The sequence below is a fragment of the Polistes dominula genome, unplaced genomic scaffold (genome assembly GCF_049000335.1).
Source record: "Polistes dominula isolate Pdom_NZ unplaced genomic scaffold, Pdom_raw_medaka contig_15, whole genome shotgun sequence".
NCBI lineage: Eukaryota > Metazoa > Arthropoda > Insecta > Hymenoptera > Vespidae > Polistes > Polistes dominula.
In genome coordinates, this window is record NW_028300915.1 from 2,216,528 (window position 1) to 2,243,605 (window position 27,078).

The following is a 27,078-nucleotide window of genomic DNA, read 5'->3' on the forward strand; positions in this document are numbered from 1 at the left end:
GAAAGGAAGTGTAAAAAACATAAAACCTTTTTTTTTTTCTATTTCATATTTTCCACTCATTTATCGAGTTAAAATATGTTTTATCATTTGAAGGAAAAAAAAAATAAAAAAAAAATCAAACGAATGCTGCGCATTGATCGTTGAAAATGGTAAGTTGGTCACAGATAAAAAAACCCAACTCGCTGGACGTGCTTCTTGCACACGGAAGATCATCTCGTATCAACGTGGTTTTGCACTTTCGTTTACTGTTCTTCCACGTACGTTCTATGTTGTACATAAATATATATATATGTATGTATGTATGTATGTATGTATGTATGTATGTATGTATGTATGAATGTATGTATCTTTGTATGTAAATATACACTTACGAGATTAAATGAAAAATAATGATTAGTTGTAAAATTTTAATTAACAAACATTGAACATTTTCTTTTTACCAATTATCATCTGATATTAAAAACAAAAGTAAATTAATTGAATTTTTTTTTTGTATAATTAAAAATATTTTTTATTAATTATATTTCCTTAATTTTTAATTTTTTATATTTAATTGTATATTAATTATACAAAATGAAAGATACTTATGAAGTTTGTAGACAAAGAAAAATTTAATTATTTTTTTTTTTATTTATGATAAATTTGAAAGGAGTAAACTATATATATATACATGTATATGTAAAGGGATTATAGAAGACATAAGAAGAGAAACTCGAAACAAGTTTTAAGGAGTTACCCCCACTATAAAACATTTAATGCTTTCGATTGTACGTCAAGAAAGTATACATGAAAGTATTTCTACGTGTGCGTGCATGTCGTTAAATCTGTATACGACATCATCTTATATAGACTTACACATACCTTGGTGTTGTATATATATATATATAACTAACATGAGCGTAGATTATCATCCTAAAGTGTAATCAATTTTTTTTCTATTTTTCTAATGTATTCATAAATATTTTTCTCTCTCTTATTACTTCAGTATTTTCTTACTTAGTAATGCAAATTTATCCTGTTTATCATTATCCTACAACGATTAATCTCGTTTTTATTATTGCTAATGAGTGATAGAAAAATTTCCAATGTTAAGAACAACAACAAAATAATATTAATGCATTGAATGCATTAAATGAGAGAGTTAAAATTAATAATTTCGTAATATTAAATAATTGCATGTGGATGTAAAAGTTTAAATAATATATTATTGTAATATTAATAAAGACATAAATAGAATATTAGTAAAGATATAAATACAATGAAATATTATATATAAATATATATCTATATATATATATATACAAAATAAGTTATAAAAATATTATATTATACAATATAATATATATATATATATAATATAAATAAATAAAATATAATATATTTATTTAATAATATTATAAAATATTTCCTAACCTATATTTATTATTACTATAATTACATTATACAATTTTTAAAATATAAATTAAATCACACAAATATATTATTATTTCAAATAATTATCTTATAAATATATTTATAATAAACTTGTTAATATTTAATAGATTAAGATTAAAAAAATAAATAAATAATAATTATTATTAAACAATAATAAAATATGAAATATTATATTCAAAGTATAGAAAAGGTATGGCAAATAACGACGCCTATGGGTGACTGATTGGTGAACGTTCGTCATTGGAGAACAGGCTGGCTGCGCGCGCATCTACCTGCGCATGAGAAAGACGCATTCGAAACGTAACCCGTTCATCATCAGTACGAACAACGCGTTCAAAGAGGTTTGTTTACGTAGACCGTCGTGTGTGTTTCTCAACGAACACTTTTTTTGGTGTCTTTCTTCTTTTTTCTTCTTCTTCTTCTTCTTATTCTTATTCTTTTTCTTTGTATTGTTTACTTGCCAAACAAATTATTAAATGAATTCTTCAATGATTAATGCAACTGTGACGCAAAGGTTTTTTTTTCTTATTTAATCGACGTTAATTGAACTATTTATGTTCGATCATTTTCACGTGTGTTCCTAGTGTGAGAAAATATAAATTATAAAATATAAATAAGGAAAGAAGAAAAGGATTCGAGTTAATTTTGTTTAGGAAAAAAAAAACAAAAATCACACACACATACACAAAAAAAAACAACTCAACAAAATAATAGGTACGATTTTTTTTTTATTTCATTTATTTATTTTTTTCTTTTTGATATACCAATAAATGAAAAAAAAAAAATATTAACCTATTTTTTATAAGTGTGATTAATTTTAAATATTTTTGGATATTTGTTATGATAATTTTAATTGTAATTAATTGTATAATGTCACAATTGTATGAGCATGGGGAAAAAAAATAGTTGATAATATAAAATTCAAATTTTCGTGTTACTTACATGAAAGTTTGTAATAATATCAAAATATTAACGAGAACTGTAACGATTGTCCTTATTTTCTGTGTCACATTCATAATACCTGCTTTCTCTTTCTTATAAACTATGTATATACCTTTATTAACAACTTTGTACAAATATATATTAATATCAATTATATATTTATAATAATTAGTCAAGTTAACGTTTGTATTGATGACCAATCAAAAATTCCTAGAATAAAATTGAATGACAATTGGAAAGTATATGCAAAAAATAAAAAAAGAAGAAATATAACGTAAATAATTATAGTATAAAATACAGATTACAGTTTGATTCATGTATTTTATATTTTAACGTATTCAAATATACACTAACATATTTTCACTAAACTTTCGTTTCACGTATTTTCATTTATTTTTCATTTCAATGGGAATAATTATTTGAAAAATATATATTTTATAAATAAATGTGAGTGAAAGGAATAAATGTGTTATAATTTATATGTAAGGTATATTATATTCTAAATATTATTCAATTAGATATTTATAACTAGTCAAGTTAACGTTTGTATTGATGACCAATCAAAAATTATTCCTAGAATAAAATTTGATGACAATTGGAAATAATAATAATTATAATAATAATAATAAATTACAAAAATAATTTAATATTAAAATAATATTATATTATTAAAAATAATTTATACTATAATTATATACATATTATATTATATTATATTCTAATAATATAAATATAATATATATATTTAATATTAATAATATAATAACAAATATAAATATAATAATAAATAATAAATATTATAATAATAAATATTAACAACGCTTAATAAAGTTTAGTGTTAATTGTTTTCTATGGAAATTAATTCGCCCACACTTTTGTGGTTAGAATAAAACCTCAAACTATCATTGATTTGCAACTGTATTTCATCGTTGATCTTTAGATATTTTATTTTTTCATTATTTTTCTCAACTTTACTGCATATTTTATTGTATAATATTATGAGTTAATAGTAATGGATGTAATAATATTAAAGTTACTTTTTCATCGATATGTATTATGTCATTGCATCCGTATGTATTACTTTTATTTAAAAATATACTACTTACGATTAGTAAAAATCATTCTTTCTTTTTTGTCTTGTTTTTTATTTATTTTTTTTTTTTTCATGATTATTACTTGTTGATAAAATTTCTTACGTGCAACTCAACACAATTGTATTTATTTTCTTTTTACGAACTATAATATTATAGGTTATGCACTTTCTTTCTATTTTTTTTTTTTAAATCAATTTATGTTTAAATCAATTTTGGAATACGTGATTCATGATAATATTATTTTTTTATTTTTTTGGGTTAGTAATCTTATATTTATTATTTTTATTACAGTTATATCATTTCTTTTATTATTCTATTGGGATCTCTAACACTTGAATACGCTATCTGGTGGCTAAATTCAAAATTAGAGTAGATAGGTCGAATTGCTACGCCACGTGGGATCTCTAGCACTTGAATACGCTATCTGGTGATTAATTTCAAAATTAGAGTAGATAGGTTGAATTGCTACGCCACGTGGGATCTTTAGCACTTGAATACGCTATCTGGTGATTAAATTCAAAATTAGAGTAGATAGGTCGAATTGCAACACCATGCCCCTGCCAGAGATCCCAATATAATACTATAATAAAAATTAATACTCTAATACAGGGGTCGGCAACCTTTTCAGTCAGAAGAGCCACAAAATTTTTTCTTGCCAACAAAATAAATAGTACTCGTATAAGTCGTATAAATAAATGTTTTCAATAAAAAAGAAACTAATCTAATTATTCATTGGTTTCTCATTAATCAATTCAGAACGATTTTTAATTGATTTTTTTCTTTTTTTTTTACTTAACTTTTTTAACTAAAAAGCCGCAGCTTCACATTCAAAAAGCCGCATGTGGCTTGCAAGCCACAGGTTGCCAACCCCTGCTGTAATATATTACAATATAATAATAGAATTAAAATAATACTAATATATAATAATATATATAATAAAAATTTATAATAAATATATATATATATATATATGTAATAATATAATAACAAATTAATAATAATATATAATAAAATAATAAAAATTTATTATGCTCATAATCATATAATTATATTCTACAAATATTACATAATATTAATGTGAATTTATATTAAAAAAAAAAAAAAGTAAACCGACATCTGTGACCCATCAAGAAAAAAAACAACTCATTTATGTTACAATAATAATTATGACTTTTAGAAAAATAGCAAAATCACTTAGCTAAACATGTTTTGTTTCTTTTTTTTTTTTTTATATTTACGATGATAACAAATTTTATATAATTCGAGTTATATACAAATAAACCGACAAATCATCTATAATTATAATGAAAAATTTTCTTAATACTGATATATTAAAAAAATAATAAATGAATGACGAATAATCGTAAGAAATGGAATCGTTTATTTCTTAAAGTGAACTTTGATCATGAGATTTTAATTAAAAAATAATCATTGCAAACTTGCAAAACTAGTTTATGTTCTACTGTATCTCTCTTTACATTGTATATATGTATGTATGTCACACATATGAAGTATAAGAATTTTAAAAATGCATATGTTCATTTTATCAACAAATATCTAACACATAGGTAAAATATTAGATATTTTGATTCATTTTTCTCAAACATAAATGCACCACACGTATTACTGTTGTAAATATTACACTAGTGTATGTGTGTGTGTGTGTGTATATATATATATAGTTCTCCATTTTTTTGTATATTTTAGTCAAATTCTTACAAATACACTTTGTCAGATAATCATTTAATTATTTTTTACAAAAATTCAGAACAATTAAATCATTCAATTTAGATCAGAAAAATAAACTATAATTAAACAAATTCAATTAACTGTAAAATTTAATTGAACTGTTATCTGATGAATTTGTTGATAAATGTAAAAATTTTTTTCTTAAATCGTTTGATATAACTGTACACAACCATCCCCATTTATCATATCAATTTTGTTTTTATGGAAACAAAAAAAAACCAAAAAAGAAAGAAAAACAAACATGCTTGCAATAAACAAGTTAACAATTCCTTTTTTTATCTGTATATAAATGAAAGCATAACTTGATCATCAAGGTTGTATATTTAAAAAAAATTTTGTTGTCCTTGCAATTAAATATATAATATATATATAAGAGTATATAAACGAGTCGTGGAGAATTTTCATGATTTTAATTATACACGTTGTATTTTATCTTTTTCTTTTCTTTGTTATTTAATTAAAAAACAACAACAAAAAACAAAACAAACAAAAAAGTAGATCACCTTTAACATAAAGTCCGTTGTAAAATATTTATTGTAGAATGTTTTATTTGATTTCTATCATTTATAGAATATTGAGATGAATCATAGAGGTTAGGGTTTTTTTCGTTAATACAGTGACGTAGTTCAAATTTTTGGGACCACATTACTTATACGTTGAACAAAATATTTTTAACATATATTAGGATTTTTAGCACTTAAATACACTATCTGGTGACTAAATTCCAAATTAGAGTAGATAGGTCGAATTACTACGCTACGCCCCTGCCAGAGATCCCAATATTTAATACATATATATTTATAACATTACTGAAAAGTAATGTCGTATTTTTAACCTTAAAATTCAAACGAATACATTTTTTAACAAGTTTTATATTTTTTTTTTAAATAAAATAATGTAATTTTTATTATCCTCTCGTTATCAACACAAACTTGTTTTAAATAAAAATATAAAAATTGACATATGTATAAACGACCTTACTTTCCATTCTTCCTATTATGTGGAACGGAGGTCGTAGAGTGGTGGGGGTAAAGTGCAGTAGTCAATTGACGAACTATAACAGAATTTAATTAATTAAAACTTTTAATTAATATAATTCATATTGTTGCATGAAATATTTAGGGGAACTTAACTTATACTTCTAAAAGAATATTTTTAACATATATATGTAGAACGGGGGTCGTGAAGTGGTGGTGGTAAACTGCAATAGTCAATTGACGAACTGTAACAGAATTAATTTCATTAAAAGATGTTTAATTTTAATTCATATAATTGCATAAAATAATATTTATTGTATTTAAAGTGTAATATATGAAACTTTTTAATTAAATTGTTTGTATCATTTTTTATTTTTCAGTTACATCTTTAGTAGAAGAAAAAAGGAGTTGAGTTCCTAAAGAAAGAAAAAAGCAAATAGAAAAGAAAATATGTCGACGTTGAGAAAAAAATAACAAAAATTTTCTTCAATAAGTTTTATCAGTTTAACAATTTTTAACGTTGAAAACGAAGAAAAAAAAAATAGGAAATCGTAAAACGAGACGAAAACAACGGGGGGAAATAGTGCGGAAGAAAAAATGGCGGATATTAACAAAGATGACATCAAACAAAAAGAAAAAATCAAGAAAATATTCAGCTGGAGCGATGGAATTATCAGGTAAGTTTAATTTTTTAATTTAAAACGCAAATTGTTTCAAACACTTTTCAAAATTGGAAAATAATTTTCAAGAAAAAATCGATGCAATTTTTACAAATGGAATTTTTATCTGTTCAATTTGGTGTATAGAAATAATTTCACTTTTAAATTTAAATTTTTTATGCTTCCTTTTACTTTAAGTTTGTAGTTTATCATTGTAAACAAAAAATTGCAAAAATTAATAACCTGACATTTGAATCATTTACTTGAAAGGTGTTTGTGTATTGAAAACAGCAACAGTGTCACGGAACATTGCACTTTTAGCGCCATTTTTTATACTATACATAATTTTATCTATTATACTATATTTTTTTTTATTTATTGAACTTTATCTATGTATTGTAGATATTTTTTCGGGAGGGTGTATATAATTTTCTAATGCATAATCATTAGTTTCTTTTTATTTTATTTTTTCATAAATTAATTGACCTATGAAAAGAATTTTGAAATTTTGGAATTTTGGAATTTTAGTATACTTATATATGTAAGATAAAATTGTTATATAAAAAAGTAATTTTTCCTTATATAGATTTATCTAAAACTGAAAAGATTAAACGATGTACATTTACCTAACGTCACGCACAGTTTAATCGTTTAATAAAATATACTGCTATATTTTATCGCATTTTCCGTTACCAAAGATTATGATATAGTCTTGTGAAACATTTCTCATTTGAATTTCTTAATATTACAAGAGATGGCACCACATGCATATGATACAAACGTATACTCGTATGATACAATCTTATTGTACAGGATTAATATTCAAAATTTGATTATAATTTATATAAATATTTTTTAAAAATCAAATTTTTTTAATAAAAATATTATCAATTAAGAATCATATCAAGAGTCAATAGTACAGCCATATTGAAAATATTAATCCCGTAAGATTACGTGTCAAGCAACTATAAACATGGTTTTAATACATGGATCGGTGATTATTTAGCAAAATTGTATGCAGTTTTATTGCAGAGAAACAGTAAAAGATGTAACAGTTTTTAAAAAGTTAGGTTATGTATGAAAAAATAATTTGAATCATAAAAAAGAGTAATGAAGTCAATACACTTACTATACTATATCAATTTAAAAAAATATATATTTTGGTAACTGATATTAAAATAAATTGTATGCTAAAAATAAATCTTTAATTTAATATATCACGATTGAAATTAAAATTAACTTAAAAGCCCCAAAATAATAATAATAAAAAAAAACTAAAGTAAACTATAGATAAAAATAAAAATTTTTAAAATACAATTTTGTCGGTAATGTAGAAATCCTAAAAAGTTACCATTAAAAAAATGGAAACAGAAAAATATGAGTATACCATATTAAACATGGATAATTTTATAATATATCATTTCGTCGATAAAATAGAAATCTACTTTATTATTATCTTATTATCTTAAAAATTATTCAACGAGTTTAATTTTCTTTTTCTTCTTTTTCTTCCAACATTCAATGACGTTGTTAGACAGTCTAAAAAGTTTCAGTAGAATAAATTTACTATTTACATGCATGTTATAGAATAATAAATAAAGTACAGAAAAAAAAAAGTTTAAAATAATACCAAAAAAAAAAAAAAAAAGAAAAACAAACAAACAAACAAAAAGAAACTAAAAAAATTGGAATGTCTTTTTAAACAGAGCAACGTCATCAATGGCGGCTGGCTGGCTTTCTTCCCTGATTAATATTCTTTTTACTTTTTTAACATTGACGTCCACATCTTGCTTCAAAGGTCATAATTAACGTTTGAAAACTGTTTTTTATTTTAACTATGAATACGCATGTAAATACGTACGTAACCGCTTAAGAAAAAAAAAACAGAGGAAAAAGAAAAAAGAAACGAATACAACGTTACGTTGAGCAAAGGTTAACAAAGAAGACCAATTGAAACTCAGAATGACACTCTGTGTGTGTGTGTGTGTGTGTGTGTGTTGTGTGTGTGACAATCAATTGACATATTTTATTCAACAGACATTTTGATATTTGTTAAAATGTTTCTCATTCAAAGTTTTCCTTATAAAAGGAATTTTAATTAATAACAATTGAAATATTAAAAGACCAATTTTTCGTAGTCTTGGGTTTTTTTGGTAAAAATTCGTCTCACGAAATTAGTAACCAACCAGTCGACCTTGAAAAATGACCTATGATTTAGACGTTCATACAGGATATACTTTCACTTTTTAATCTAAAATCCAAATTATTGAAAAATATAATTTATTGCTCAGATTTATATTGGCGGAGAATTATTTTATTAAATATTTCAACTAAATGAAAAAAAAAAAAAAAAAGAAAATGGAGATAATTATTTTTTTTTTACTAATACAAACTAAATTTCGTTTTACTTTGACAAATTTATCCCACGTGTTCGAGTTTGTTTTTAATAATATTTATTTAAACATTAAATTTAAGTCTATTAATAAAAAAAAAAAACACAAAAACAAAATCGTATTGATTACAGTTTTATACTACGAAAATGTTATAAAAAAAGAAATTTCTTTTTTCTTAGATTAGTGTTTTAATTAAAAATTGTAATGTGTTACACTGGTATTCGATATCTTTGCGTCAAACATGCCAATTTTTTCTTTTTTTACTGTTATAATATGGAAAAACCCAAAATAGAAACACGTGAAAGTTGGAAAAGAAAGGTTAAAAGAATTTGTAGAAGGACGACTACATTCTTCGTCAATGTTTTTCGTCAATACACAAATGCATCGAAGAATATCTCACTTTTATTTATTATTATTTTTTTTTCTTTTGTATTTCTCTTTCACTTGTGCAAGGACAAGTATCATCCGTGATTTTGTTTATTATTTTATTATTATCCATGAACAGTATATATATGTGTGTGTGTGTGTGTATTAAAATATAAATTTTATTATTAAATAAATAATATGTAGGGAGGGCCTTCGGGGTAAACACCCTAAAGGGGTATACCTGAAAAATAAACTTCTACTATTAAATACATAATATAAATAAAATAATAATAGTATAATAATATAAATAAATAAAAATATAAATTTGGTATATTATAGTATAATATATTTTATATTAAAAATAATAATATAATAATAATATATATATATATACTTAAACTATGACTATATATAGAATATATATTTTTATATTAAAATGACAATTTTATTCTTTAATAAATAATAATAATATAAATATTTATATTACAATATAAAATATTTTATATTAAAAATATAATACAGTATGTATATTATATATAAATATAAATTTTTTATATTATAATATAAAATACTTTATATATTAAAAATAATAATATATAATTAAACTATAACTATATATAATATATATTTTTATAATAAAATGATAATTTTATTATTTAATAAATAATGATAATAATATAATTATTTACATTACAATATAAAATACTTTATATTAAAAATATAATATATATAGGTATATATATATATATATATATAGTTTGATTATAAGTATGTCGGGTAGTCCTCGACGAAACCATTTGAAATGTTTCTTCCTGGGATTTACGTAATTCAGCAAGAGCAAGAGCAAGACAACATCTATAGCAAAATCAACAGTAATAGCAGCAATGGCAACAACTTAGCAGCCGGATCAACAGCTTTCACGTCAGCGCGACCCGTTTCGTCTCCTCTCGTAAAAATTTCTTGCAATATTTTCTCCTTCTTTTTCGTTCAACACAAGGTTTCGTTGAATACAATCCTCCTTCCCCTGCCCCTTCCCCTTCCCCTTCTCCCCAACCACTCGTGAAAATATTATTAAATACAATCTTAACTTCAACTTAATCTTTGAATTTTTCTTCTTTTCCTTTTTTTTTTCTTTGTTTTTCATGAAATTTTTCGAAATAAATGAATAACTTGAATTTATAAATAATTAACTATCATAGAGTTACATTTGTTTGTTTGTTTGTTTGTTTTTTTTTTTTTTTTTTTTAAGTATTTTTCTGAAGAACAAGTTTCTTCGTATTTTCATTCAAAAGTGCAACGAATTTTGAATGATGTTAAAACTTCTTCTAGAATTCGGAGTAATTTTTGAAAATTATGTTACACGTGTTGTTAACGTTAGGAAACATTACAATTACTCTTAGTAATGTAAAATAATTTTTAAATTTGTGATTAACAATATTATAATAATATTATATATTATAAATAAATCATCCTACAATATTATCTTATTTCCTGATACTATGCAAGGTTTTTGTTTCTTATATTTTCAATATAACTTATATTTATTAATATACATATATATAAATATACATTATACTATAATTAATATTATATTAAAATATAATATTTTTTAATATTTATATAGTATTTAATTTTATATATTTTAATATAATATATTTTAATTTTAATATAATATATTTTAATTTTAATATAATATATTTTAATTTTAATATAATATATTTTAATTTTAATATAATATTAAAATTAGAGTATAATTTAGAGTATAATTTAATATGGTATATATTTTATTTAATTACATTATTATTATATTAATAATAATATTATTTATTATATAATATTAAATAATTAATATAATAATATTAATTTAATATTATTATATATAAAAATAATTAATAATTAATATAAAAATATTAATATAATAATAATATTAATAATAATATTTATTCATATATATATATGAATGTTGATATGAATATATATATGTTGGTTAAAATATATTATGTTAATATATTTTTAAATTATACTATTAACTTGATTTAAAAACAAAGTTTTCATTTATTTAAATTAGCGTTTAATAATATGAATGAAAAATATAGAATAAAATATTGAATAAAATGATTTATAATAATGATAAAAGAAGATGAATAATTTGATATTATTTAATCAGACTTTCGATTACGTCAATGTCCAGTAACCACATTGTGCAATATTAGGGAAAGTGCAGACCGTCTTGATCACTATTATGGTTGCCACTTGTTGACCTGAAATGAAACTAACCGATCACTCGGACATCTTTGATGGGCAACTACCGATCACAATTATGGTGACACAAAACCTTTTCTAATAATTATAGAAGGCTAAGGTCTCTCTCTTCTCTCTCTCTCTCTCTTTTTCCCTCTTTCTCTCTCTCTCTCTCTCTCTCTTTCCCTCTTCCTCTTTCCCTCTCTCTCTCTATCTCTGTTTCTTTTAACAAATTATTTTTAGATAAATCGTTTGAACTTTTTCTAACATAATATGTTATGAACAATTGATTATAGTAGTGTTAAAAGTCAAATCGTGAACAAGAAAAAAAAAAACACTAATAAGTAAAAATTGTTTTGTTATTGTGTATCTCACGATGATTTCTTTTCATATTGTTTATAACAATGTTATTATAGTACTCAATGATTAACTGAACTTTTTGTTAATTTTTTTTTGGTTTTGTTTTACAAACGTGTTTGTTGTAAATGTGCATCAATTGATTTATATTTCATTTGATTTGATTGTATATCAAATTGAATTAAATTGTTTTTGTTTTTTAAATAAATTTAAATTAAAATTATTTTTATTATTTATCTATATATATATAATATTATAAATTAATAATATATATATATTAATATTAATATTGTTATTATATATGACATTAATTTATAATTATTGGTTTTTTTCTTTTATTTAATATATTCATATAAATTTTTATATTATTATTAATATAATAAATATTTATATTAAATTACAATATTATTTATATGGATATAATTATACATTATTTATATTAATATATATATATATATTATAAATTAATATATTATATATTTATAATAATTAATTTAATTAAATGAAATATAATATCAAATTAAATTCAATTAAATTTCTATTAAATTTAATAATCAAATAAAATTGCAAATTTGGAATAAAAAAAAAAGAAAAAGAAAATACAAATAATTTTTGTTCATCATTTAAACAAATACAAATACTTGTGCATATTTAATCACGTTATTTATCTCTATCTGTATATTTTTTTATTTTCATTCTTTGTTTTGACTCTAATATTAATCATTAAAATAAAAGAAGACACTTATTACAGTTAGACTTAATATTTATTATTCGCTTTTTCTTCTTTAGTGTAAGAAGTTGAAATTACGTAGTATAAGTTTCCATCCGACAGAAACGTTAGTAAGTAGTTTATTAGCATCACTATGATAGTTCAGCTAACTTATTATGCGAATGCTTAGAAATATGTATATGTACTGGCATTATATTTAGAAATGAAAAAAAAAATCCACCAAGGATAAAATATCCATGGCGACCCATTAATAAACAGAATCGTCAACCATAAAATTGCATGTAGTATTTATTATTCAAATTTGATGTTAATTTTCTACGAACCATTATACACAAAATAATATATATATATAGTATTAATTATACTAAATTACATTACTAATTAAACTATATATATATATATGTATATATATAATTATACTATAATTATAATACTATATTAAAATATATATTTTAAATATTAATATTAATATAATATATACTAAAATACTTATATATAATACTAATATTAATATATTAGTATATATTTACTATATTAAAATATATTTTAATTTTAATATATTAATAATTATATAATACTGTAGGAATTAATGTATTTTAATTTTAATATAATAAAATGATAATATATATATATATATATATATATATATATATATATATATATATATATATATATATATTTAAATTTTAATATATAGTATTAATTATAGTATAATATAATATATAGTATTTTATTTAATGTAATATTTTATATATATATATATATATATATATATATATATATATATATATATATATATATATATATATGTATATCTTTTTTACACATATTTTTATATTTATTTTTTCTATTATATTTAAAATAAAATGAAAATATATATTATGTATTTTAATATATAATATTAATTATAATATAAATTAATATAGTATTTTATTTAATATAATATATGAAATATTTCATATTTAAAAAAATTTTTTTTAATACATATATTAAAAATAGAACAAAGAATTGACCATTAAAATATCAAGCAAGTGATTCAAACTAGAAGAAGAAAAAAAAAAAAAAAAAAGAAGAAAACTAACGTCATATAATAATCTCCATTATTTCCATATAATATTTGTTATATAAATTTTTTTTTTTTTTAATTTTATTTCTTATCTTATTATTATCTCAGATATGATTCCAATTATGTACCTATGATTTCTTGAAATATTACTAATTTATTCGAACTTTTAATATGACGCTTGTATCATTATCTCGAATTACAATGTAAAGAAAAAACATTAACATTTAGCAAAAAATTTATTGACATTAACTAACTTTGTTTTTTTTTGTTCTTTTATTATTAACAATGAAGAAAAAATGATTAAATTTTCATCGATAATAAATAAATTTTCGTTCAGATAAAAAATCATTTTATCTTTTGTGTATTTCATCCTAACCAAAGAGAAAAAAAAAAAAAATCAAAAAATCAAAAAGAATGAAGAAGAGTGTAAAAAAAAAAAAAAAAAAAAAAAAATTTGAAAGATTTAACGAATGACGTCAGCGTTATGTGAACCATAAGAAATATCTTTATTCTGTGTATGTACGTTTGAGAATTGAAATTTGTTTGAAAAATTCAACATCCTTCCTTCTTTCTCTTTTTCTTATTCTTTTCCTTTTCTTTTTCTTTTTTTTTTTTTTCTACTTTCAAAACGTTCCAGTAAATGTTGACGCAAATCGAAAATCCATACACAGATAATTTTCTCTTGAACGACAAATTCTACGAAATTTTATCAAACACCCATAAAAGGGTACAATTTGTTAAGGTTTACACGTGTTTTAAACATTTTTAAAGAAACTATTTTTTTACGCATAATATGTAAATGGTATATATATATATATATATATATATATATTTTTTTTTTTTTTTTCATATTTCTTATACGGAAATTATTCTAATAGAATTCATTTGAAAACATTCGTCACGGTAATTATTTTCAAATAAAATTACACACACACACACACACACACACATTATGTATAATATATATACATATATATAATATATTAATGTATTTCTTATGCTTAATGTATTACTAATGTCTTTTTCTATCATTATCCTATTATTCATTATATTTTTAACTTATTTGAGTAGAAAATTTTCCAACACAAAAATATATTATATATATAAAAATAAATATAACAAAAAATAATATAAATAATATATATATATATATATACATATGTATAGTTATATTTTTAACATAAAGTTTTTTATATTGTAATATAATAATTAAAATTTTCTATTTTTTATTTATATTATTTATTATATAATAAATAATTTATATTTTTATAAATATATAAATTTATATAAATTAAATTTATTAATTTGTAATTTATATAATTTATTAATATATTAATAATATATTATTAATATAATAATAATAAATATATTTAGAATTAAATTTATATATAATTGAATTGCATATATATATATTAAATTTATATAAATTAAAATTAATTTTATATTTATATATTTATATAAATTATATTAATTAATATTAGTTAACAATAATATATTTAAAATTACTATATTTAATATTATAATAATATTATATTACTTAATATGAGTTAATAATATATATAATATACTATATTAATATATTATAATAATATAATATAAAAATATAAATTATATATATATATATATATATATATATATATATATATATATATATATATATATATATATATATATATATATAAATTATTAATGAATGAAAATTATTATTATTAATGAAAATTCTCATAAAATAAAAATAAAAATAAAAATAAGTACAGTACAATTTCAAAATACACACAAACTAAACTAAAAAAAAAAAGCAAAAATATATGTTATTCAAAAAAAAAAAAAAATAAATAAATAAAAACACACAACATTCAAATTAATCCAAGCACACATGGTTATGATGTGTGAGGTACCTTCTCAAAAAATATGAAAACAAAAATATAAATAACCAAATTAAAAAAAAAAAAAAGAAAAAAAATCAATAAAACCAAAGAAAACATAATAAACATCTACAAATTTAATAAAGAGAAGTAGGAAAAGGTGAAGAAGAAGAAGAAGAAGAAGAAGAAGAAGAAGGAGGACGAGTAGGAGATTAAAAAAGAGTGGGACAAAAACTTGTGATCATGGTAGGGGGATTTCCATTTCCCCTTCCTACCCAAAAGATTGTAGTCAGGTAAGTGGATGGCCAGTTGGTAGAAGTTGAGAGAGAGAAAGTACTCTCGTGAGACAACATCAAATTCGTTTAGTTCTCTTTCAATCGTGTAACAAATCGGGTCGAGAGCTAAGTTCTCCTCTCTCTCTCTCTCTCTCTCTCTCTCTTTCTCTCTCTCTCTCTCTCTTTCTCTTTCAACTTCCCGTCGGACACTTATTATTGTTATTTTGTTTGACAATGGATAAAACAAATTTTTATTTGTTTTTATATATTTGATGAACACTAACAGTGAGTTTAATAAACTTTGGTGATCAAATACGAAAAGTTTTTATTTAACTAAAAAGAAGAAGAGGAAGAAGAAGAAGGAGAAGAAGAAGAAGAAGAAGAAGAAGAAGAAGAAGAAGAAGAAGAAGAAGAAGAAGAAGAAGAAGAAGAAGAAAAGTAACACATATTTGTGTTATATATATATATATATATATATATATATATATACATACACTAACTATATTTCGTGTACTCCTGTACTTTCCTTTTTCAATAAACCCTGCAATCGAATGTTTCGTATTGCAATCTGTTTCAAATTGTGATTCATAATATTGAAACTTCCATCATTTTCCAATTAAAATTTTGTTCTTTTTTTTTCTTTTTATATATATGTTTATAATTCCTATTACCTTTTAAATAGTAATTTGGGATAAATAATATTTCGATTGATTCGATTCAAGTGTGAAAATTTGAATCGTCGATGATACCAAACAAACGTTATTAACATCGATGAAGAATTTCTACGAGGATTATTATCGTCAAGTTCGAACGCTATTCAAGTGTAAATCATACTGAATATTTATTATTTTTTTGTTTGGTGTATATTTATTATTAGTATTATTATTATTATTATTATTTCGTCGATTGGTGAATAAAACCTTTTACCAAGGAGGGAAGCAAGAAAAAAAAACATCACGCAAAAGAATAAATTATTACTCTGAAGAAGTTTTATCATTTTCTTGGTTCAGACGGATACTAAGAAAAGGAAGACAAGATGAATGGAAGGTACGAATTATTCAAATTTATTTATATTATTTTATTTTATTTTTTTTTTAATTTATTTTTTTTTTTGTATTTTATAAGTTAGACGAAATTATAGGTTTTTTTTTTATTTGTTTGTTTGTTCGCATTTTTAGTTTATTTTTAATATATATATATATACACTACATTACTATTGGGATCTGTAGCACTTGTATACGCTATCTGGTGACTAAATTCAAAATTAGAGTAGAAAGGTCGAATTGTTACACCACGTTGGATATCTAGCACTTGAATACGCTATCTGGTGGCTAAATTCAAAATTAGAGTAGATAGGTCGAATTGTTACGCCACGTGGGATCTCTAGCACTTGAGTACGCTATCTGGTGACTAAATTCAAAATTAGAGTAGGAAGGTCGAATTGCTACGCCACGTGGGATCTCCAGCACTTGAGTACGCTATCTGGTGGCTAAATTCAAAATTAGTGTAGATAGGTCGAATTACAACGCCATGCCCCTGCCAGAGATCCCAATACAGCATTTCATATACAATATATATATATATAAATGTAGTAATACTGATACTAATTATAAAATTATATAAAATATTATAAAAAATTATATAAAAATTATAAATAGTAATACTAATAGTAACACAAATGTGGTATATTGTTTAATGTTGTTTATTTTGTTTTATATTGTTAATACTAATAGCTAATATTAAATTAGGGCATAATTAGAATGAAGTATATTGTCAAGGGGAACGAACATGTAGGGGGGGGCCTTCGGGGTAAACACCCTAAAAGGGTATACCTGAAATAAACTTCTTATCTTATCTACTAATAGTAACACTATATATTTATCTATATAATACTTTATTATATTAGTATATTACTAATATAATATTAGTAATTACAAATTTTATATTACTTAATTATATATTAAGTACATATTTAATTATTCTAATTTTAATAGAATATAATAAATTATTAATCTAATAAATTAGTAAATAATTATTTACTATATTAGTTATTTAAAAGTAAAATAGTATTAGTAATATAGTATTATATTACTATATCTATCTAAACATATATATATATATATGTATAGTAATAATGTATTTACAAGTAACTGAGAAAAATTTCGCATAGTAATAAAAGAATCAATTAAATAATAATTAAATCATAATTAGTTAAAAAATGAATGGAAAGAAAAAGAAACAAACTTATGAACAATAATTAATGTTTATAAATGAAACTGATTATTTATCGAGTACTTTGATAAAATATAAATTAATTATCAAGAACAAATCAATGAAGATTAATATTTAATCATTTTTTGATACTTTCGAATTTCTTCGGACACATTTCACTCATTAATTATTTACCTTGTTTCAACATAAGACAACATTATTTTTATTATTATTAACATTATCATTTTGATATTATGAAAGAATACATTGGATAAAAATTTACCAATTGTTTCGTTATTTTGAACAATTTATAAAATCTATAAAAAAAAAAAAAAAAAACGAGTAAATAAGAACATTTCATTTGGAGATTTTTATTAGAATAAATTCTTAATTGTTTAACATAATTCTCGTTAGTTTTTTTTTTATTAAATCTTGATCAACAACTTTCTCGTTACTATCAAAGAAATGTAACAAAATAGAAACAAAAAAATAGATAAAAGATAAATTGTAATAGAAATTATAAAAAAAAGAGTCTCGTATAAAAGTTTGTTTTTCATGATTTTCAAATCTAAATATACGCACTAATTTATCAAAGTATTTATGCTAATATATAAGTTACAAAAATATATATATATATATATATATATATATATATATATGTATATATATAGATGTATATATATTGCAAAGGATATTACCTCTTATAAGTGTTTACGCAATGAACTGAAACACGCGGCACATATTTATGAACATTTATATATATATTATTTTTTTTTTTTTGTTCATTTTTCAATATAATAAACATACGTTCAATATTAATAAAATTATAATTAAAATTTTAATTAAATATTAATTCTATTAATATATATAATATATATTATATAATATAATGAATATATTCTAATTAATATTTAATTTAATAATATTATAATAATTTTATTTTATTATTATTTTACCCTTATTAGTATAAATAAATTAATTGAAAATTTTTTTAAACATTTTTGTTATTCAATTAATATTATTATATTATTTTGTAATATTAATTAAGTTATGAGCCCTGTGTGACTCCCAAAATTTCGACGCCCATTTTCATGAATTTTTTTATACATCAAAATAAAATGCGATTGTTTTGAATTTTAGATATGATTTTTCTTGATTACTGTCTTAAAGTGTACAGTAAAAATTTTTGTTGACTTCATTTAACATAAATTTGTGTATGATTTTCTAAGTCAAAGTGAAGTCTTCGAAAAAAAAAATGTAGGCTGTCTCAGGAAACCACACAGCCTTCCGTAGTCATCTAGAAATCAAAAATTCAAACGGATTTTATTATTCTCTAGGCTTGAAGACTGAACCTCTAATGTGCAAACATTTTTTTTAAAATAACAAAATAAATTAATTTTTTTAAACAATTAAAAAAAAAAAAGAAATGGACGATTTTGACAAATTTTAACCTATACAAATCAATAAATTACTAATATTAATAATAATAATATATATAACAATGCAATTTTAAACTACGAGTATATTTTTAATACCATAGATATTTTTATATTATTTTATGTTTTTTTTTTTTTCAAAATTTTTATTTTCTTATTATTTGTAGTCATAAAAAATGAAGATATATTATAATCACGAGAGTTATTCGTGTAGTATAGTCATCATCAGGTGGCTAACTTTCACCTCTCGAGCTCATGAGTTTTCAATAAGCCATAAAGATGAGCAATACACACACACACACACACACACACATATATATTATCATTAGAAATCATTTATAATTAATTATTTACAAAATAATTTCATTTTATGCTAATTTAACTGATCAAATGTTCAAATATTCAAACCCAACTTTTAATTTTCTCCTAAAAAAACTAATTCTAAAAAAAATAAATACACACACATACACATATATATATATATATATATATTTATTAAAATAAAATTAAGATAAAATGATAAATATTAATTGAAAAAATTATCTTTTACCTTGATCAAATCTTTTTGATACAAAATCATCGAGTAATTGATTCAGTTTGTTAAATAGATTATGAATTGTTTTTTATTTTTTTTTATTTTTATATAAATAGAAAAAATCTTTGATGATTATGAGTAATGGATCGTAATAGTTAGAAGGAATGAACGAATGAAGAACTAATGAAATGATGTGAAAGATATAAAGAGAAATATACTTTCTAGAAGGCACAAAAGAAAACGCAAGTGTTTGCACAGTGTACACGTTAAAGTATTGTCCCCATACCATAAAGTCTTCATCATCTGGCAACAGTAAAATCCAATAGACTTTACTTAATTTACTTTCGTTTGAATTCAAATGAAATATATTTCATTTGATTAATCCAATCATTATTTATTTCATCGAATTTAATGTGATTTGTAAATTGTTTCATTCGTTAAATTTCATTATTTTTTGGTGATGATCAATTTTATTTGATTTAAATGAATTTTGTAAATGATACGATTCAAATGATCATTTGTTTGATTCATTTTTTTTTTTTTTTTTGAATAATTTTCATATTTTATAATATTTAATAATAATGAATAATAATTCAAATGATAATTTGTTTGATTTTTTAAATAATTTTCAAATTTAATAATATTTAATAATAATGAATAATAATTTAGATGATAATTTGTTTGATTTTTTAAATAATTTTCAAATTTAATAATATTTAATAATAATGAATAATAATTCAGCTAATAATTTGTTTGATTTTTTTATTTTTAAACAATGTTTTTTTTTTTATTCAAATTTAATAATATTTAATAATAATGAATAATAATTTACACGATTATTTTTCACAGAGTTTTTTTTTTCTTTTTTTTTTAATTTTTTCAATAATTCAATTTCTAAATTTTGTTCATTAATTTTTTTTTATTCTTTAATTTCTATAATATATAATTTTATTTTTGTTTTTCCAAATTTTCATTGGAAACACAACAAGGATAAAAGCAAATATAAATAAATATTTTTATATAATTTAATTATAATAATTAGAGTAGTTTTTTTTTTTTATTTTAATTCTATTTTTTTTATTTGTCAATTTATTTATTATAATAATTAGAATAAAATTTTTTTTTCTTCTTATTTTTTGTTAGTAACAAAAATTCAAACAAAATACAAATAAATATTTTCATATAATTTAATTGTAATAATTATAGTAATTTTTTTTTTTATTACAATAATTTTTTTTATTTTTCAATTTATTCATTATTATAATTATTTAATTGTAATAATTATAATAATTTTTTTATCATTTTGGAAACAAGAATCAAACGGAATTATAAATAAATATCTTGATAACAATTTATGAATTATTGATAATTTGTTTGATTAATTTTTTTTTGTATTTTTTTCAATTCTAAGACAATTTTAAAAATAATCTTTCACAATAATAATACTAATAAAATAATTAACACGAACAATTTTTCTATCAGTTTATTTTTTTTCTCTTCTCAATAACTTAACTAATGAATTTTTGTCACTTGAATTTTTTAATTAATTAATTTTTCATAATTAATTTTAACAATTTTTTATTTAATTTTCCTTAATAATAAGAATCAAACAAAAGTATAAATAAATACAGATCTTAATAAAAATCTCTTTAAAATAGAATGATAATGAGAAATAGAGAAGAACATTGAAAAACAATTATTATTACGTTGTAAGAACGAATTCATTTGTGTCTGTAGTTGTATAGTTGGTATATTTGTAATGCTTTTTATCTAACACGGAAACTGCAACATCATCCTGTCGAGAAAATCAACGACACTTTTTCTCTCAACGACTATTTACGAATACATACATACATATACATATATATATATATAAATTTGTCTTTTACGATTCGATGATTTTACTTTCGATATTTTTTAATATTTCATTACATTCTATTCTCCCCCCCCATCCTCAAAAAAAAAAAAAAGAAAAAATTTAATTTAAAATCAAATGACTAAATGTTAAATGTTGATGAACTTTAAACGTTGTTGTTAGAGAGAAAAAAAAAAAGTTCATCAATTACGAACGATCCTGTTTATTAAAAATAATGCTAATTATTTTAACGAGCTACCATTTTTCTTTTCTTCTTCGTTTTTTTTTTTTTTTCCTTCGAAATCTTTCAAAAGTTGCTCAAAAGTTTCAAGTTATTGAAACACTTTTTTTTTCTTTTTACATTTATCATAGATTAAGATTAGAAAGTTTGTGAAATTTTACCTGTACCTTGTTTTTTTTTTTTTTTTTTTTTTTTTTATTACATAAAAAAATAAATCGAAAAAGTATCACAAATAAGAGAAGAAGAAGAAGACAACAAAAAAAAATACATCGAATTGATTTTACACTTAGAATTGCTCAACTCGTTTTGTATCATCAGTCATAGAAGATTTGTTTTTTTTTTTTATTATTAAGAATTTTTTATTTTATTTTTTTTAGGGGGGGGGATGGAGGTGGAGGTGGAGAGGGGGGCAAACAGTAGTAGGTTTTAATATTTGCAGCAATGAACTTTCGAGTTTCTAATTCCAATTAATAATAATAATAATAATAATAATAATAATTGTTTGTTTATTTTAAGAATGAAATGAAAATATTGAAATTTTGGTTTCTATTATCATCTTTCATAAAAGACTTGTTTTTTTTCCCCCAATATATTTTCTCGAAATTCTAATTAATGTAAATAAAATGTAAATAAAACGTTGATATTATTATAATAGGTATATAATATTCTTTTTTTTTATTTTTACGAGTCATTATCAATCATGTTTAATAATTACTGGTATTGATAATTTAAAATAATTTTATAGTATTTGTTTTTTTTTTTATTACTTCGTTTTTTTTTATAGTCTTCGCGTAATCTCTTAATACTTATATAAGTTGATATTGATAAATTTTGTTTTACTATATCAAAAGTATTGTTCGATTGACAAAATTATTTTTAAAAATATAAAAATTAATAATTTTTTAATATAAAAATAATATTTTTAAATAATTCTAATGTAAAAATAATACTCTATAGTAGAAATATATATATATATATATATATATATATATATATATATATATATATATATATATATATATATTACAGTTTTATTTATTTACATATAAAATATTTAAATAAGCATTTTGTGCTAAAAATAAATATTAATAATCTTTTAATATAAAAATAATATTTTGAAATAATTCTAATGTAAAAATAATATTTTTAAATAATTTTAATATAAAAATAATACTCTATAGTAGAAATATATATATATATATATATATTACAGTTTTATTTATTTACAAATAAAATATTTAAATAAGCATTTTGTGCTAAAAATAAATATTAATAATTTTTTAATATAATAATAATAATATTTGAAAATAATTTTAATAGAAAAAATAAATATTAATAATAAATTTTAATATAATAATAATAATAATAATAATATTTGAAAATAATTCTAATATAAAAATAATACTCAATAGTAGAAATATATTACAGTTTTATTTATTTAGAAATAAAATATTTGTAAAAAGCTTTGTGATAAGAATAATATTTTAAAATAATAAATAATATTTTGTAGTATTATAGAAATAATATAATTTTATTTATTTACAAATAATATATATTTTAAACAATCATTGATAAAAATAAATGACTTGATAAAAATGATTTTGTCTTTTTAATATAATTTATTCTTTTTTTTTTTTTTTTTTTTTTTTTTCATTTATTACAAAAACAAAATTTCTAACATTTTGTTGTTGTAGTTCTCTTTCGAGAGAAATCTAATCATTACGAAATAATGGAAAATAATTATAGAAATGAGGGGGAATAGGGTGGGAATAATAATATTCTATATTGTGTTTGTGTGTGTGTGTGTGTGTGTGTGTGATGGGTTAAGAAAATATTGTTATTGTTGTTTAAGTTTCACACGCTTTCACGTTGTTTCAACGAAAACGAGCGTTTCCTATATACTTATTGTGTATTACATACATATATATATATATATATATATATATATATATATACATATATGTAATACTTCACTAAAGAACTGTATAAAAATCTATTCAATTGGATTAACCAATAATAATGTCAAAATGTTCTATCTAACAAATACTCTTTCTAATATTTTCCAAGTGAAAACTTCTTTGAAGAATCAGGGTGATTTGAAAATCGTGAAACGAAATAACGTAAAATGTAATAACGTGAAACCGATGAAACAAAAATAATTAATTAATTAATAAAATTTAATATATAATTTAATTCTATACATAAATTAATTAATTAATTAATTAAATTCTATGTATAAAAATTCAATGTCACAATATGTTTGTCCACTGATAATTCCAAAACTATTCAACTTATCTTAACGAAATTTATTTTATTTCACGTAATTTTTTCCAACTTAGCACATAGCACAATTCTTATCGTGATTTTTTATTTTATTTTATTACTAATTTAAAGATTTTTATTTAAGGGTTATCTAGGTTCTGTAAGATTCTTTCAATAGATGGCGCTGTATTACAATTCAATTGTTTCGATATATTCACGTCTCGAAACTTGGTTTTCTTTCAATATTTCACTTCTACTGTGTGTCATCTGCACACATCGGTTTTTTTTATTTAAATATTTATTAATAAAAAATATTTCAAAGTGTATATGAAATACTCACTCGTTTGAGTATTTCTCAAACAAGTGAGAATCAAAATAAAATTTGTTCATTACTAATTATGAAATTATATATAAATAACCAATCATTTTATTTATTATCAAATTATAGATCAAGAAAATAATGAATAATATGAAATACTCACTCGTTTGAGTATTTCTCATACAAGTGAGAATCAAAATAAAATTTGTTCATTACTAATTATGAAATTATATATAAATAACCAATCATTTTATTTATTATCAAATTATAGATCAAGAAAATAATGAATAATATGAAATACTCACTCGTTTGAGTATTTCTCAAACAAGTGAGAATCAAAATAAAATTTGTTCATTACTAATTATGAAATTATATATAAATAACCAATCATTTTATTTATTATCAAATTATAGATCAAGAAAATAATGAATAATATGAAATACTCACTCGTTTGAGTATTTCTCAAACAAGTGAGAATCAAAATAAAATTTGTTCATTAATAATTATGAAATTATATATAAACTATCAATCATTTTATTTATTATCAAATTATAGATCAAGAAAATAATGAATAAATTATTTTATATACATGAATAATCCAATCATTTTAAAATCAAATAGAAATTTGTTCATGAAACATATAAGTGTATATAAATACATAAGTACACTTATATATATATATATATATATATATATATATATATATGACTTATGTAATTTCAATTGACAATCATAGCTCGTTATTTAGTTTTATAGATAAATTGCATTGCTTTATGCAGTGTAATGGTCTAAAAAAAATGTCTGTTACAATATTGAACATGAATATTTTTTCTAGTTGATCATATTATTATTTTAAACATGATTTTTATTCTTAAAGAAGTTTTATTAGACACGCGATACAAAATCATTTGACAATTTTTGTTCTTGTTAGTTGAAACGATTCTTAAACGCAAATTTTCTTTTTTTTTTTTCCTCCCCCCCAATAGATTTCTACTCACGAACAGATAAATTAGATTACACAGTAAAACAAGCTGTATTATTTTCTAAATATTTAAATAGATAAGTATCTACATTACTAAGGTAAAGAAAGAAAAAAATAAAAAAAAGTAAAGTATCATATTGAAATATTTGAATCATGTACAAAATGAAATCACATGGAAGGTCGTGATTTTCATTCGTATCACCTAACGCATACTTATTACCTAAAAGCCTCGAACTTAAAAAATCACTAACGTATATTAAAATATAATCGTACTCGAATATAAAAAAAAAAAAAAAAGACAAAGAATTGAGTCAAGGTTAAAGTATTATATCATTTTAAAATCAAAAAAAAAAAAAAAAAAACCCAAAGGAAACCAAAAAAATATGTTGCAATATTACATCCCAAGAAATCGTATCAGAAAATATTTCATTTTATTTCTTTTCTTTCTTTAGTATTTTTTTTTTTTTTTCATGTCGTTCTTGCAATAAAAAAAAAAAGAAATCAAATATATAAAACAATATTTCAATATTATATTAAAAAAATAAAAATATTATATTATATATAAATAATAATAATTAAATATATATATATATATATATATACAATTATAATTAAATTGAAATAAAATTAGTAAATTAATAAAGGTTTTCATTTTAATTAAATTAAAATACAAATATTAAATTAATAAAAATTTTAATTATAAAAAAAAAATCAAAATACAAATATTAAAATAATAAAAATGTTAATTAAAATTAAATAAAGATAAAAATATTATAAATTAATAAAAATTACAATTAAAATTACTGTAAATTAAAATACAAATATTAAAATAATAAAAATGTTACTTAAAATTAAATAAAGATAAAAATATGATAAATTAATAAAAATTATAATTATAATTAAATTTAATATTAAATAACTCTATTATTTTATATATTAAATGTTTTTATATATATATATATATATATATATATATATATATATATATATATATATATATATATATATATATATATATGTATATATTATATTTATAATATTATACGTGTACATGTATATATATAAATATGATATAAATAGGACTATAAA

The 27,078-nt window shown here is 20.3% G+C and overlaps 1 protein-coding gene across 2 annotated transcripts in view; it reads left to right on the forward strand.

Moving 5' to 3' along the window:
* Positions 1-1,754: 1,754 nt before the first annotated feature.
* The window catches only part of snu (ABC-type transporter snustorr), a 45,839-nt gene continuing 20,515 nt past the window's right edge, over positions 1,755-27,078 (forward strand). The window contains exons 1-2 of one of the 2 annotated variants that reach the window (XM_089170322.1): positions 1,755-2,148; positions 6,577-6,873. In XM_089170322.1, the coding sequence (XP_089026448.1) occupies positions 6,794-6,873 (80 nt within the window). In that variant the 5' untranslated portion in view covers positions 1,755-2,148; positions 6,577-6,793. Of the gene's footprint in view, positions 2,149-6,576; positions 6,874-16,600; positions 17,196-27,078 lie in introns of those variants that run through there. The other variant, XM_089170323.1, reaches the window with a different exon arrangement.